Below are 17,741 nucleotides of genomic sequence, written 5' to 3' on the forward strand. Positions count from 1 at the left end.
GAGGAAGATGCGACAAAGAAGACCTAAGACAGTTGAGCAACTAGAAGCCTGTATTAGACAAGAATGGGACAACATTCCTATTCCTAAACTTCAGCAACTTGTCTCCTCAGTCCCCAGACGTTTGCAGACTGTTATAATAAGAAGAGGGGATGCCACACAGTGGTAAACATGGCCTTGTCCCAACTTTTTTGAGATGGGTTGATGCCATGAAATTTAAAATCAACTTATTTTCCCCTTAAAATGATACATTTTTCTCAGTTTAAACATCTGATATGTCATCTATGTTGTATTCTGAATAAAATATTGAAATTTGAAACTTCCACATCATTGCATTCTGTTTTTATTCACAATTTGTACAGTGTCCCAACTTTTTTGGAATCGGGTTTGTATATTAAAATAGAAAACACTTACTATAAAACTAATATTTTATATAATGTGTGTAATAATATTTCACAATATTAATGATTAACTGCATTTTTGATCAAATAAACGTAGCCTTGGTGAGCATAAGAGCTCATTCTGTATGCTGGTTTATATCAAAATAAGATGTATTACCATCTGATACAATCGCTGTCCCACCACAGTACTTTTTTGTAAGGATTTGTACAGTACGCACTGACAAATCCATCTGTCCAGGTTGTGAGGGAGATGTAGGACAGACACACACACACACATCCTATTAAACATCATTAATGCCTGAACTCACCAGGGTGTGCCGTTGGCTGTGCGAGTGGGCTGAGACAGAGTGACCTCTAGTTGCCCCTGTAAAAGAGAAAAAACAGAACACATGGGCATCTGGCAGGTATTGATCTTTCACTTCCTTTCCAGTAAACTCTGCTAGATATTCTCGAAGGATGTGCAGTACATAGAGAACAATCAGTCTCTTTCACTTCTTTTGTTTCGATATGATCAATAAACATCATATGGTTCCATTTGGTTCTTCAGTTTTGTATTGCCATGGTAGCAAAATTTCAGCTGATACCAACTGTAAAAAAGAAAAAAAGTTTATACAGAAAACGCTTGTTAATTGGTTAACTGTAAGTTACATTACCAAATATGGTGAAAAATTGTAAATGGTTTAGCATCACACTATACGTGACATTATTGTAAAATTCTGTCAAATATATGGTTTTTCCAAGTAAAAACTATGAATTACTGTATAATTTACTGTGAGAAAGAGTAAAAGGACATTACCAGAAGTCCTTGTGCGACACATCACATATTTTATATTAAGTTAGTCTCTTCTCATTTGTTCCATCAGTAATGTACATCTGAGTGTTTTGTGTTACATTTTCTATATACATTAGTTCATATTTTTGCATTATTTTTGGGTCATATGTATGGGTTTCCCTTAAACATTAAATTAACAAAAAGATAAATTTTGTTGACATTCCAGATGGAAAAAAAGGCAGGTCATGAAACAGCTGGTCTTTGATTATGAATCATTATAAATAATTATGGTTTGGCATTATGCGAAAAAATCTAATACCATATGGTATTGGGTGAAAACCTTTAAAGTAACTGTACCTTTAAAGTAACTGCACATTCAACTCCACTGTTGTCCTAACTGGTTGCACAAACCATCCACAATGTGCTAGCAGTGGCCTCAAAAACTAGCTGTCTGAGATGTTTTGGTCGTTGACGCCTGATGATTGACAGTGTGGCGAGCTATGGTTCGAGGGATGTCTGGATTCTTTAGTACATTCCTCAGGTCTGGCTTCCCCTTCCCCATCTCAGAGCTCATATTAAAGAGGGGAAGACAGAATGAGAAAAGAGCTCTGGACTGCAGCAGGGGTCCAGGAAAGGTCAACCTGAATAACCTGGAAACCCTTTGATGTGGCTCAATGTGGCTAACCAAAAGAAAAAGTAGCAATTGGTCATAATGGCAGTTAGCCGACTGTATGGTGTTTCATCGTTCATGATTGTGAACTAATCATGAGTTAAGTCATGTAATTTGTATGGTAATTGTCAAACAACTGTATAAATATCTAGTCTATATGCTGTGAGTCATAAGGTCATTTACTGGATTCTAAAAGACTCCCTTGGTTAAAGAAAACCCCACAGGCTCTGCAGATATAAAGCGGAACAATACAAAACAGACCACACTTCCTATTTGCTACATGATACAGAGTAATGTTCTAGGTTAAGTATTTGAACAAACCCTGAGGTATTAAACTAGACTTGCCATACAGCTTATCAGGAAGAGGGGTGCTATTTCATATAATAGGACTTAAAATTTCATATAAGTGGACTTACAATTTTCACCTTGTATCAATGCAGTAAAAAAAAAAAACACTAGCACTGCATAGCAACATGCTAAAAACTACCCAAAACATTCTAGTACTGGACAGCAATGTGCTAAAAACACACTCATAACACCCTAGCAACCACACAGCAGGGCAACCTAGAAACTCACAGCATCCTAGCAACCACATAGCAATGCACTAATAACCCAGAACACCCTAGAAACTGCACAGAATCATGCTAAAAATAACCACATAGCAGTTTTTTTTTTCATTTATTTATTATTCACTTGTTTTTTATTTTATTAATTTATTTTTATTTTTTGGATCTTCTGGTGCAACAACAAACTTTTCTTTGGTTTGGTACAGTATGTTGGACTTCAACAGTCATTTAGTCTGTTTAAACCCTCCTACTTTCCTAAAGTCAACTGCAAACTCTCATTTAGACCGGCCACCATCTAATCAGCAACAATGGACAGAATACATTTTTTTTCTTTTTGATTATCTTTCATTCAGATGCATGTCACAATAAAGATCAAAATATCTGCCAATACCGTTTCCATTTTATTGCGACTTGAACATTGTTTTGTTTCTTTATAAACCATTTTTGCATTTGAGTTTTGCAATTTGATTTACATTTTTCAGTAATTTAGTCACTAGGTCAAAAACACACACACACTTACCTTTATGAACAAGTGCACTTAGTAACAGCAACTCTTCTGTAGTACTTGGCAGTGAATTCAAACACACAAACACTCAGCAGTCACGGGCACTTGACTGCTGCTTGCAGATCATAACATTCCAAATTAGGGCTGTTCTTAGAACTAAAAAAGACATAGAGAGCTTTTGTGCTCAATCTGTCTACACACAATACCAACCCAGTTCTACCCAACCCAGCCCCTCTGGACCAACTCCGTCCCGCAGCCAGCCCTCAGACCCTTCACACCCAGTGGACAGTAAATGCACACTGTCCTTCCCTGTGAACAGATCTGATGTCAGCTTTAGTTTCCTCTCTGTGCTACCTGACATGCATGTGCTTGAGCCTGAATATTAAAGGGATAGTTCACCCTAAAATGAAAATTCAGTCATCCTTATATAAAACCTGGACTTTTCATTCTCCATTCACTTTATAGACTTAAAAAAAAAAAAAGATTTTTGGGTGACCTATGCCTTAAATGGCATTAAAGAGGAAGGGACGAAGAGAAACAAACATCAGAGGGAAACATTTCCTGCTCTGAACTGTGTTCCCTCTTAAACTAAAACACACATAGAGCGATGCCTCAATACCTTCTGGGCGGTGATGGCTAAAACAAACATATACAAAAGTGTCCTGAAGGATTAGTTGGCTCCTACTGTTTTGCCAGCAATTTTCTTGTGAATGGTCCTGTAGTCAATAAAAGCAGTGTTCGGCCATATAGGCAGCGAGCACGCTGCAATTTGCAATAAATACTGTTTATGAGTGGATTCTAGTTAAAGTTGATTTCCAGGAAAATAACAAGGAGGCTCATTTACACAACCATGTATTTCTTCCCACTGAGATGACCATCTGACCCATCAACCGCCCACTCACTGGCAGGCCTGGGCTGCGGTGCCACGCTCGGCTCGCCTGCGGGTTCCCGTTAATGGCTGGTATGCATTGGCTCGGATTCTGCCCTTTGGTCCAGTGACTCTGTGAGGTTTATCAGAATCGATCCCGGCTGTAAACTGACTCAGTCTGACTCCCCCACATCAGCTGTAACTCTAGCCCCCCCTCACCTTGACCTCTTTCACAGACACGCACCTCTATGTGTGTGCGCCTAAGTCTGTGCCGCTCTGTGGCATTATTTTTCAGTGCTCTGGCACAACTTCGGAGGAACGTTCCGTGCTGGGCTGGGGGCTCCCGAGAGGGTCATGAGGCTAAAGAGTCAGGACAACAGTTCTTTTCTTACACAAACACTTTCAAAGAAACAAACCTTTGAGTGAGAAGAAAATATTATTTTTTATTTTGTTTACATTAGTAATTATTTCTTATTTTATGTCATATGTTTTCTTTTTCTTTAAAACAGTCATCATAATACGCATAAAAAAAACTATAGTTTCCAGGTACTGATCAATGTTGAAATGGTTAAACTAATACAAAGTATATACATTCATTACCATTCAAAAGTTTGAGGACAGTAAGATTTTTTTTGGAACAAAAATATTACTTTTACTCACCAATAATGCATGAAATTGATCAAAAGAGACCGTAAAGACATTTATAATGTTACAATCCCTATTTCAAATAAACGTCGTTCTTTTTAACTTTATATTCATCAATGAATCCTGATGGAGCAATGTTATCAACATTGATAATATTAAATATTTCTTGAGCAGCAAATCAGCATATTAGAGTGATTTCTGAAGGATCATGTGACACTGAAGACTGGAGTAATGATGCTGAAAATTCAGCTTTGACAACACAAGACTAAATTAAATTTTTTAAATATATATAATCTAAAAAAACTTTCGTTAAATTGTAATATTTCACAATGTTACTGTTATTACTTTATTTTTGATCAAATAAATGCAGCCTTGTTGAGCACAAGTGATTTATTTCAAAAACTTTTACAAAATCTTATACCCAGGCTTTTGAACAATAGTACAGAGGTTTTAAAGTTCTAAACTCTTGAATGTAAGAATGACTGCTGCTAGATAAATATTGAAATATTAGTCTATTCTGAAGTGCATGTGACAAGTTTGGCGCTAAATCTATGAAATGCTATCCAGGTCAGCGGCAAGACGCTTCACAGCTAGAACTAGAGCTGCTATGTTTAGTACATACACACGCACAGTCACAATGATGGCATAGGGAATAGGGAAAGTTGTAAGTCCACTTGGCATAGGGGGATGGACTGGCTGAGGTCCCTGCCAGAGAAAGAGTGGAGTTAAAAGAGCAGGATGGAGGCGAGAAAGAAGATAAGTGTGTTACAGAGCGAAAGGGGTGTGTATAATGAGACTGGCTTAATGTTTAACCAGGGTGGAGAGGCACCATAAATGTTGGACAGGCTCAGCAGGAGAGACTGAGAGGTGTCATTAAACCTCTCTCTTTTGGGGTTTGAGTCGGTTAGGAAGGCTGGGAAAGGTATGGCGTGTGAGCAGGACCTCTGGCAAGAGCATTCCGGGACGAGGAGCAGGATGAATCATCAGGACAGGAGATGCTGTGATGGGTTCGTTCCGTGGCTCACTTCCGTTCCTGTGTCCCAAGAGAAGGGGTTGAGTATGCGGGTGGAAATGCCGCTGCTCTGCCAACCACAAGCCTATGGAGCAGATGTTCGTCTGTGTGCTTTTTTTTAATGCTTCTATCCTGAGGGGACTTTTAGGGACAGACAGGATTAGCCAAACAAAAACTTAATTTTCTTTTTTCCAATTTTCCAAGTGGTCTGAAAGACTACCACTTCAACTTTTTATATTGAATTTCAAGGTATCATTCAATCTCATTTGCCTAAGTTACTGTGTGTTGCTGGGAAACTAAGACTAGAAAGTGAAAACATAAGGGGAAAAAAACAAATGTAGCGTTATGGAAAATCCGTTTATTTTGCCCATATCGCTCCAACAAAAACAACAACAGAACATTAAACCTCAATTTAAACCTGCATAATGCAAGATTTTGGCTCAACATAGAGGGTGTGGGGGAAATACCATCTCAAAGCTCTGTGGTTCTACCGTTATACCTTAACAGCACTGAGTCTGTGCCAGAAACTTCTGCCAGTTTGTGTTTCTTTCCCAGGATGCCCTGCTCCTCACCCCAACAGCTGCAGTAGGCGGGTGTCCTGGTGTCATAACATCTTCAAGGTACTGCGTGAATGTCAAAAACAAAAAGAAAGATCGCTTTGTGTCTCCAAAGGAACACGGAAGAGTGAAGCAAGGGATGTTCATCACTCTAAAATAGGAGAGAGGGGGAAGAGCAAGAGCGTGCAGGACAAACAGAAGTGCTCTTTCAGTTCGCCCACTGTCTGTTTGGCCAGCTTGATTGGGGACTGCTGCTGACGTCAGAGTCTCACACAAGGGGGAGCAGATCCCTAAACCAGCACTGCACGCTTCCTATTATGATAGCCTTAAAGGGAAAGTTCGTCACCCTCATGTTGTTCCAACCTGTATGACTTTCTTTCTTCTGTGAAACCCCAAAAAATATATTTTGAATAATTTTTTTTGGATCCTACTGAATTTCATTGTATGGACAAAAGTTAAAGCATATCTTCTTTTGTGCTGCAAAGAAGAAAGTAAGTCATTCAGGTTTGGAACAACATGAGAATGAGTAAACGATGACTGAATTTTCATTTTTGAGTAAACTATCTTTCATTTAGCATTAAAGTACAATGTTATGAGCCAAACTATCTGCTTTACATACTGTAGGATGAAATGCAGGTTTTTTTTAAGCACAGATATAGTACAGATGTACATTTGAGTTGAAAGTGGATCTGTTGAGATGATACACTCAGCTGCGGTCTCCTGCGCCACGAAAAAGGACCGTTAACAGTCGCTGCAGAGAGGAAGTATCCAAACACACACGTCTGTGGGGTCTGACCACCTGCTTGAGTGTGTGGCCTATAGGGTTGGGTGCAATGGAGGAGGTCTTTGTGTATACACGTCAATGGATGTTTCCGGAGCGGGCTTTCCTAGACTTCAGCCAAACTAGGCCTCTCTGTACCCTCCGTGTCTTCCAAGCATGCATTTCCTCTTCGGCAAAAATAGTTGACAGTGAAAGCCCAACTTCCACAAGTCTCTGGTTTTAAGTCTGACTAGGGGAAAAGGCTGCTAATATTTAATCAAAACAGAGCAAAATGGGAAATGAATCTAAGCCAAACTTATTTAGCCAGCAGAATTCTCTGCTTGAAAATCCAGTTAAAACTCTTAGCTATGTTTTAGAAAATGGTAGATGTGGTCACATTTCTGCGAAATTTTGTGGGCAATAACGTCCATTGTCATTAGCGGGGTAAGATCTGCTCACACAGAAGTCACATTTAATCCAAGTAGCTTTCTTTGTGGTGAATTTGCAACTTGAACCAGATGCAAAATCTGAATGGGAAAAACTTTTGCCCTTACACAAAATTCCCATTCCCAAATTCTTAATGAAATTCCTGGACTTTTGCACATGGAAATTCGCTGAACAATGGTAAATGTAATGTAGACACATGCATTTTCTGTAAAGCTGCTTTGAAACAATGTGTATTGTGAAAAGTGCTATACAAATAAATTTGAATTTAATTTAAATAAATGTGACTGTACCTTAAGCCAATCATTAGCAAATCCAAAATGATCAAAGGAATGTTAGCCAATTTTGGACTCACACCAGTTTAAAATAGTCAAGCTGGTTTTTGGTGGCACATGGAGGCTGGTCAACCAGCGAATGTCTACGTTGAACAAATTTAATGAGAAACCAGCTAGCACATTGCAAAACACAGTTACCAGTTTAAGCTTAATTTTCCAACATGTAAAGAATAAGCTTTGTTAGTTCAAACCACCAAAAGGCAGAGTGCTAATCATGGGCGACATTTGACTCTTGAGTCAGGGGGGGGCAAGAAAAAAAAAAAAAAGAATAAATAAATAAATAAAAGCGGATTCCGGATGTAAGAATCAAAACCATGCCCTACAGTATTGCAACGCATCAAAGCAGTCAATACAACACAGTCAAGAATAACTTAAAGAGGTTGCCACCGTTTAGTAAACTGTGGAGCTGACTCTTGCGGCTGTCTTGAATGGCGATGCTTCCCGTTTGTCATGGCCTTTCATTTTAACCAGAAATGTGCATGCTGCTTTTCTGATATTTACTTAAGTTTTCCGTGTCTTTCTCCTGTGTCACTTGAAATGTGTCCGTTTTGAATCGTTGTTACAAAATGGCGAGACACGGCGAGGAAAAAATAAACGATCAGTTGATGGGACTATATTCTGTCATAAATCACATACCATTCATTGCTAAACTTTGTACCATCCGTTACTGGAAATTAAATTAAATTACTGGTTGATATGTCCCGGTCTCAAAGTTTACACAATATGCGAATGTCATTCCCGAAACTTTGCAGGGTGTATGTGTTTGAAAAACAAAAGTTTCATACAAATTCTGAATTGATGATACCCTAGAAAGTGCACAAAGCGTGCTCATCTTCGTTCATCGCAATCTCACAAAGTTCCGTTATAATCAACTGATTACAACTGATTTTCACGTGGCGTCACACCCTTATAGGAATGCCCACCTGGAGGGCAAAACAAAGCTTTGCTCCACTGACCGCCAGTTATTTTTATGCAGTTTGCATTAAGTAGTAATGTAGTAAAACGCAGATATTAAAAGGCGAAATTCAGTAAACATCTTATTGATTATGTATATTTTGTACAGGCAAGCAGATGAAGCCAGAATATAAATGCAATGTACAAAGTTTCACGTTAAACGAAAACCATTAGAAGGAAAACACTGAACCATTAAGCGGATTGCATTCACATTCCGGCCTCATCTGCTTGTCTATGTAAACTATGCATCATAAATATAGAGAATATTACTGTTTTAAATATATTAAGGCACTTTAAGTGTTTTTACAATGTTTTGTCGCACTGTTTAATGATTGAAATATTGCCGCGGGTGCTTAATATAGATTGCAAATGGCCAAAACTTGCATTTTGTTCACATACCTTTGTTTTATTATTTTGAGAGGTGATCTAAATATTTGCGGCTGTGAAACAGATGGAAAATGTACAGGTTTGTCCTTCAGTTCTATGGATGTTTTGCCCTCCAGGTCTTTGAGCCGGTCACGTGACTGAAAGCTATGAATTAAGCTCTCTAAACTGCACAATGAATCTCTTATTTACATTGTGTCTGCACTTAGTGATGAGATGATTTACGAGCGTGCAAAACTGCGGCGCTTTCAGCGATGAGTGAATTCTGACAAAACGTTTCTGATTGGCCATTGCGTTCAAGAAATCAACAGATATGTCTGTGATTGGCTACATTGCTCAACGCTGCAAAAACATGGTGAGGGGCCGACATCGGGATTTCATTACTAACAATTTGCACCCCCAATGTCGCCCATGGTGCTAATTATAAACAACAGAAAAATAGATGCTATCCACCAAGACTTGAGCAGCAACCACTTAGTTTCTCCTAGGAAGGACAACTGAAGGTTGTTGCTCAGTCTATTGATCTCGCCTGGCATGAAGAGGAGATATGCACTCTAGATATAAATATCTTTTATCAATAATCAATAATGGCACCATGGCAACAGTGAAAACAGAACGAGTCAATTGTGGTCGTGCAACAGCAAGAAAAAGCTAACAAATCATAATAAAAGTTTAGGCTCTGTGTGCCCTAAAACAATGACTCAGCAAATGGTCACTCGTATTACAATAGTCATTCAAGTGGTTAGAGCTGATTATCAAGTCTTTAAAGCTGCTTCATTACTGTATATCTGATACCCAAAGATGTGGCAGGTACTCCGTTGACTATGTAACATTATCTAATGGTTACATCACATACCGAAGACTGGCAGTGTTCAGTGTATCAAGTTCATCAAATTTAATACTGCAATCAAATTCAAACTGAGTTTGTTTGAAACTCTGTGTCAGAAATCACCCATTCACATGTCTAAATTTGTCTGTACTATTAGACTATCCCATCTTTTTTTCTTCCTGGTCATGTATTTTCTTGCCTGTTGGCTCCAAAGGACTCCCATTGGTGCCTTCTTAAAAAAAAAGGTATCTGATGACCCTGGGGAGGAGGGGGATGCATTAACCTATTAACCTCCTATATTCTACCCCCATTGCCCTGACACACACACGCACACAGAAATCCTTCACAGAGCCATAAATGGGTTAATGGCATAAGACTTCAGCAAGGAAATATGGGGATTATTGATTTCAGGGAGATTAGTCAATAGAGGATGGATGGAGTGGGGATAAAGGGAGTAGGGAGAGATAAGAGGTCAGTCCATGAGAGATTGGCGCAAAAGGTCCCTTAGGCTGTTTCTTATTGATTGGCCCAGTGCATTTGTGTGTAACCCGGTTTCACAATATGTGACAGATTAGAAAACCAGTGGGTGTCTCATAAAGCGTGTGTACGCATATGTCCAGATATGTCAATATGTCTTTATACCCACCTATCAGAGAACTGATATGAACTGTAGACAGTACACTTGAGGTAAGCCAGCATTACATGTGGGTGTTGGGTCCTAATGGAGTGTGGAATACTTTCAGTTGTAGGCGATTAGCCATCCCAAGAAGTACAGTACACAGGGTCTTCTGAGTGTGAGACGGAAATATTTCTGCTTTAATTCAGAACTGCTTAAATCTGCCTTTGTGTGAGTGTGAGAAAGGCTCGCTGGCTGTTGAAAAACTAATTTAGTGTACAAGAGAGGATCAATACCAGAATTTTTACTGACAGAGGAGCCATTATTAAATATTTGATCATGCGGATTTGTTCAGTTGCACAGAGGCGTAAAATAGATGGAAACTGGAGTGCTGATAGATGGAGTGCTGGCTCAGCTGAATGTACTTTACTGTTCATTACATTTCACAGGACCTTGTACCTTCCATTTTAACACACATGGGCTAATCATGAAACACCTCAACAATAAGTTGTGTGTGACAACAGTGGAATACTTCGGATGTACGGTTGCCTTACAAACAAATGATCAAAGCATATTTTGTGACATTCATGGTTTTCCTCTAATAGGGTTGCTAGGATTAAAAGGCCCTCAAAACCACATACATAGTGAACATATGTATGAATGTCTCACAAATGATAACTTGGGAGTATTGGTATCATAGCATGCAAACGCTTCTCTTTGATTCTCAAAATATGACCAGAAAAACTAGTTTCACTAGATTAACCTTGGTGCTCTTATCACACTCCATTTCCACGACTTGAAACTGAGAAATCAATACATTTGTACATGTCAGTGCTACAAAAATATGTTTGTATATGTCTATATCTTAATTTATGAATGTTAAAAATCCATTCACTTTTGAGCCTTACAGTATACACGTTTTTAGTTACTAGTATGTAAACCAATAGTGACTACTAGTAGGCCTATCCTTTGCAATTTCATTAGATACTAGTACCAATAGTGACTAATAGCTATTCAGTAAATCACTAGCACTTATTCTTTACATGAACACTCATTATTTACTACTAGTAATTAGTTTTAGTAGTACTGAATAGACACTAATATTAAATCATATATGATAAGCAAAACAACAATTGAGTGAGACAAAATATGTAACTAGTGACACTTAGGATAGTTACTAATGTCTAGATAAATAGGTACAAGTATCTAGTAAATAATTATTAAGCAGGACTAGTTACTAGTAAACACCCAACAAAAAGTACTAGTACCAAATGTAAAGCTACTAGTAATAGGTATCTGCAACAACTAGCAACAGATGCTAGTTGGAAGTGAATAGCTGAGATCTGAACCACACATACCCATAAAATTCAATGGCAATATGTTACTTGATTTTACTTCAAAACAAATGAAAGTTACGTGTTACGTTTGGGATCCATACACAAATATTTTTACGTAAAGGGGGCATCAGACTAGATATTAGTTAACGTTAGTTTAAACTACAGCAATGAACCATATTGGATACCATACTGTGCTGTCTAGGTAGTCAGCTTACTAGGTTTTGTGACAGCTTTAGTTTTGACTACATACCCGTCCTGTGTGTGTGTGCTCGTCCTGATTCCGTAACTCGAAAGACTCTTCCTCCTCTTTCTCCCCATGATCCCGAGCCAGCAAACTGAAGCCTTGTCTGCAGCACGCAAGCCAGCAAAGACCCCGCAAAGGCATTCAAATTACGGCGTGTCGTCCAGTTTCTATCCGTAAATGTCCAGTGATGTTCACCGTCCTGTCGTGCAGATGGGACAGATGGAGACTGTCTAGTCGCATGAAACGGGCTGATCCGAGAGAATAAACTCCTCGATTTCCGTTGAGACAACTGACAAATACCGCGTTTTATCACACGGGATATATCCAAATACGTGTCCAACTTAAGAGAAACGCTAATTAAAATACTTTTGATCCCACGGGTACTTACAAAAAGAGAGTTGATAAAAAAAAACAAAAAAACAACGCTTCTTATCTGCTTCTGTCGCGTCTCTGACTCTGCGGGACATGAGCACGCAAAGAAGCGTGAGTGAAGGGGGCGGGGCGACTCACCCCATGCGTTAGGATTCGCAAGATGATTGGGTCATCATGCACACGCCCAGAACACGCCCCGCCCACTACCTCGCAAGCTGCACAATGTGCACATGTGAAGTAGGCATTTCAGGAAATGTAAGCAATTAGGTGATGTGATCAGAAATGTTTGACTCTCATTGTAAAGGCACAATAACTGTTAAATCCCTGTTCTTTAACCTTAAATTTAGGCCATAAACAAGAAAATGTTGATTTTTTATGAACCTGTCTGCACTTTGTGCTCTGTTTACTTAGTAATTACTATACATAAGAGCTATTTTCTAAATTGTAACCAAATCTGTCCTTGTCCAAACCATGATGTCATCACAGAAGGGCTATCTACTTTGAATGGCAAAGTGAAATTCGCCGTCTATTATTTGGATCGTGCTGGGACGTGGAGACTTTGCAGTTGCATTAACAAGTTAGTGTGAAGTTCTGGGTAAAGGGGTGAATGAGCACTCTGTGTGTGTGTGTGTGTGTGTGTGTGTGTGTGTTGAAGGGTAATGTAGTCTCCTGAAACGCATTATGTGCCTGAATGGAAAGCAGATGGACTCCTTTGAGGCTCTGAATAGAGAGAGACAGACAGAGAATGATGGGAGAGGGTAGAGCACCAGAAATACTTTTTTGTGTGCCTTCCAAAAGGTCTGATGATCCCCCTTCCTCTTTATTGTCTTGTGCAATGTCTGCTTTCTACATTTATTTCTGTCATTTATTACATTTTTATGGCTTGGAAAACAAATTACTCCATGTGGACACCAATCAAACATCACTCATTTTCATTTAGTTGTATTGTACCTATCTTCCTGGAAATAACTGGTTAGATCAGTGTTAGTATTAATTTCACGAGTTCGCCTGCCTATTCAGCCCTGCCAGATAATGGTAAACGAACTTGCCCCCCCTTATGATGGTACAGTGTGGAGGAAAAGGGGAGGTGGAGGGATGCCAGAACGCAGCTTATATATGGTTGTAGCAATAATTGGCAGGGCTGGACGATTAGTCTCATCCCGAAACTGCGTTGGGAACTTCAACAAATGAATCAGTATGAAAACTGAATTTAAATAGCTGAAAGATTATCAATAAAAGTAACCATAAGTTGTGTAGTGGTTCATAAAAAGGTTTCCTGTCTCTGGTAAACCACATTGGTTTGCTGGTTTAAGATGGTCTGACAGTGTGAAGTTAGCTCTTTTAGTCTGACCAGCTTAAAAGTAGCCAAAGTCCTTCTAAAACCAAACTGGGAAACCAGCTAAGATCAGCAAACCAGCTTAGGTTTAAGTTTTTTTTTCTTTTTTTTTTTTTTGTCCAGCATGGGAACACTCCCTGTCAACCATTGGATTAACAAAAAGATAGTCCCTTCCCAAATTCAGCCATTGGTTGTGCCATTGTTGCTGTGTGTTGCTGGTTGGGCTGTTCAAAAAACGTCATCAACCTATACCACCATTCAAAAGTAAGATTTTTAAAACATTTGAAAGAAGTCTCTTTTTTTTGTTTTTTGCTAACGAAGGCTGCATTTATTTTGATCTAATATACAGTAAAAACAGTCATCTTGTGAATTTTTCCATCACACACATTGTCAGTCTTTCCACTCTAATCCTTCTTTTCCTGAAGTCTCACACAGAGCCCAGCTCATTCATTCTCTCATGTACACCCATAAATCACGCTTTCAAAAAGCTCACCAAACACACTCTCACTTGCACACATTCATGCAGATGACACATGATATTTTCAGGGCCCCTCTGTGCCTGCGCTCCCTTCGCTTTCTCTCTCTCTCTATGCCTTCATTTTATCTCGTTTGCTCTGCTCAACTCTCTGCTGACTCTCTCCACGCATTCATCATTCTGCAAGCTGGCCCTGGTGTTTGTCTTTAAGTCAGCCTGTGGTTTTACCAAACACACATGGACACAAATGCACACACTCACACTGGGGTCTAGCTAGTGTGCTGTCCAGTAAAACCCCCCTGCTTGACATCTCTCTTTCAGTCAATTCCTCGTCCTCTCTCTCTAACAGATTACAGTATCATTTTCCTCACAGCTTTTCTCTCTTCTCATCTTCCTTGTCATGGTGGGTCAGACCTGCCTCCCACCTGACCTGCTGCTGGAACAGATGTTTTATTTTTAGAGTGTGCTCTCTCTCTCTCTCTCTCTCTCTCTCTCTCTCTTTCTCAATCTCTCTGCCCAAGCTAAGAAGAAAAAGGGAGTCTTGTGTCTATATATGGCTTGTGAGAGAGTGAGGTTTTCAAGAAAAAACAGACTGTCATTATCACACCCATCTTTTGTCTCTGAAAATAAGGGAGTGAGAGGAATTTGACCACTCTGATGTTTTCAGTATCATATTCACAAAACAATACCTAAATCTTCATTTGGGGTTTTCAGTCTTGATGCCACAGTCTGTTGTGTCTCCATATCCTCTCAGCTGTTCCAATCTGTATTTTATTGTTTTTTCAGTAGTCTGCTATATTGATTTGGCCTCACTCATAGTAACATAGTAATACCAGGAACAGTAAGAGTGTAACTTTTTCTGTTTAATTAAACGATATAACACTAATTTCCATAATTTTTTATTTGTGTAAATTTCTCCATTTCACCCCATTATTTTTTTTATGACTCATCACGTCAAGTTTTTTAAAATTTTTGTCGTTTTCTGTTTAATTAAACGATATAACACTAATTTCCATAATTTTTTATTTGTGTACATTTCTCCATTTCACTCCATTCCATTTCATTATTTTTTTTATGACTCATCACGTCAAGTTTTTTAAAATTTTTGTCAAAATATTATCTCAAAAGTCACAGATTTTTGAACCTCTCAGATTGTAAATTTATAAGGGTTAAACAGTTTTAATATCTGAAAATGTGAAACTTTGCTTTACAGTTTACAGAAGAGGGACATATTTAGAAAAAAATTTAATAATACCATGGCTTTATGGAATGCTTCATTCTGACTGATCAATAACAGAATTCTGTGGTCAGATAACAGCATTAAGGGGGTCCTAATAAGAAGTTATAAAAAGTTGTTTTTTACAAGATATAATATAAATCTCAAGTTTCCCCAGTCTCAAGTAGAGTTTGTGAAGTTTCAGCTTAAAATACCCCACATATAATTTATTATATAATGCTGTAAGTGGCCCTTTTTGGGTGGAAGCAAAATCATGCTGTTTTCGTGTGTCTCTCTTTAAATGCAAAGGAGCTGCTGCTCATACATCATGCCTGTTACTACGGCAACAACAAACAAAAAAATCTGTTTATGATTATCATCTCTATCATGGCATTCCAGTTCTTTGTCATAATGAAAAGTTCTTTGCAACGCGTTTAAAAATCCTTGTAAGTTTAAACTTCTGATATATGGTTTTCTGAGCGCACACACACGAAGCGCGTGCACCCCTTATTTTTTAATGCTTTGGGCCGGAATTATTTAAAGGGGTCATAAACATTTTCCACAAGTTGATATGATTCTTTAGGGTCTTAATGAAAAGTCTGTAACTTAGTTGGGTTAAAATTTCTCAATGGTAGTGTAAAAAACACATTTTTTACCCTGTCAAAAACAGCTCTTTTCAGAGCACGCAGTTTTGTAGCATTTTCCCTTAAGTGTTAATGAGCTCTGCTGACCCCGCCCCTCTCTTCCAAGCTGCTCTCAGAGGGACTGTTTACTTTAGCCGCATACCTCGTGAAACTTGCTAATTAGCACATTATTAGGAAAGGCAAATTTGCAAAGATTCATTAAAAAAAACCTTACACTCACTTCTTCTGTAGGTGAAGCTGGATCACAAATGATTCGCGCGAACATAGACGCATTTATGTAGATCGGGGGCACATTCCCTTCAGAAACAAATGTAATCCACTGCATCTTCAGCGGCTCAGATGTCGGGAGTAAATGACGACTGCTATGTTCATTATTACATCCAACAAGAGAACACCTCAATCGCTTAGGAGTCATTCTTGTCTACATCTGCTCCGGCGGTTAAACAATGGCGGGGCTGATGACAGCTCACTCAGGGAGGTCTAACGTAAGACGCCAGTCCAGTCTGTGCTGAAACGCTACTTTCAATCAAACTATCATGGGAGGGGCCTGTTTTTGTGATGTCACACAGACAGGCATCTGAGATCGGCTCCATTTGTGAAAGGGGTAAAGGTTTGAGCAGATTAAAAAAAAAATTGGGTGGATTCTTATCATTTTGGGGTGGTTGTGTACACACACTGCCAACACACATTTCAGTTCAAACAACTTGTAAAAGTGCATGTAGCATCCTATGACCCCTTTAAATGAGGAATATTGTGATGCATATGTTCCTGAAAGAAAACAGGACTGCAGTCGAGGCATTTGAGGGAGTTCAAAAACATCGCTTACTCATACAGAATACTCCCTTTTGGAGTGGACTTGGTGCTTTGTAACTGCAACATTACGCACTAAAGGCATAACAGGACCTCTTTAATGATTAATTTTATGATTTGAATTAAAAATCATGAAATTTGGAGTCAGAATTGACATAAAATCACGTTAGAAATTGTTGTATTAGTTTTTGGGAATGTGTGTCATGGTCTTTTCACATTTCTTCTCACTCTTCATGACTTGCACTCAAGTCCCAACTTGGTATAATTGACATTTCCTGTCTGTGAGGTCGTTTTAGGCCTTAAGGTGTTGATGCTATGAGAAATGGGATAGAGTCGATCCGTGAGTCAGCCAGACATTAGACAGACACCACACTCATAATAGTCATCCTATAAAGCTCTTCTACCATGAACTGCTTGTATATGAATGCACTGACTCCTTCTCTTCTTTTGTTAGTATGCAGCCTTATTCTCCAGACTTTTTTCTTAGTTTATTTGTCCTACTGGCTTGTCTGAAATGTGGCTGAATAGCTCATAGCTGTAGAAGTCAGAGGTCACCTGAAGTCTTGTAAATCTAAGTCGAGGACATCACAAATGACCACCATGCAAACATTTACTATACTGTGTCATGGTAGAGTTGTTAGACGGATATAGTGATGCCTTGAGGGCAAATTATTTGGCACAGGTGTCCTGCTGAATCAAGCAGTTGCAGTTATATTTTTATATTTGAAGTGTAGGCTAACTGCAAAAAAATGTATGTTGAATAAAAAGCTGCCTCTTCACTGAACACAATATGTATTAAATGTATAATGTATTAAAATTTTCTGGGCAGAATATTGTGATTACCGGTGCCTTTTTTCAATGTAGAGTTTGAAAGCCTGTTTCCAGTGCCTCAGAGTAAAAAAAAAAAAAAAGGTAACCGTGAGATAATACATTATGACCTTATCACATTATGAGAAATAAAGTCACTTGTGAGTTATGCAGTCAAAAGTCAC

At 38.7% G+C, this 17,741-nt stretch overlaps 1 protein-coding gene across 1 annotated transcript in view; it reads right to left on the minus strand.

Moving 5' to 3' along the window:
• Nucleotides 1-12,352, minus strand: part of LOC107590374 (pleckstrin homology domain-containing family H member 3-like) — a 39,873-nt gene extending 27,521 nt beyond the window's left edge. Inside the window, exons 1-2 of the mRNA XM_016279085.1 lie at nt 11,903-12,352; nt 707-762 (exon numbers count right to left, since the gene is read on the minus strand). Coding sequence (XP_016134571.1) covers nt 707-762; nt 11,903-12,037 — 191 coding nt within the window. The 5' untranslated portion in view covers nt 12,038-12,352. The remainder of the gene's footprint in view (nt 1-706; nt 763-11,902) is intronic.
• Between the last annotated feature and the right edge of the window lie 5,389 nt (nt 12,353-17,741).

This window comes from Sinocyclocheilus grahami, unplaced genomic scaffold, assembly GCF_001515645.1.
Source record: "Sinocyclocheilus grahami isolate Dianchi unplaced genomic scaffold, SAMN03320097.WGS_v1.1 scaffold127.1, whole genome shotgun sequence".
Taxonomy (NCBI): domain Eukaryota; kingdom Metazoa; phylum Chordata; class Actinopteri; order Cypriniformes; family Cyprinidae; genus Sinocyclocheilus; species Sinocyclocheilus grahami.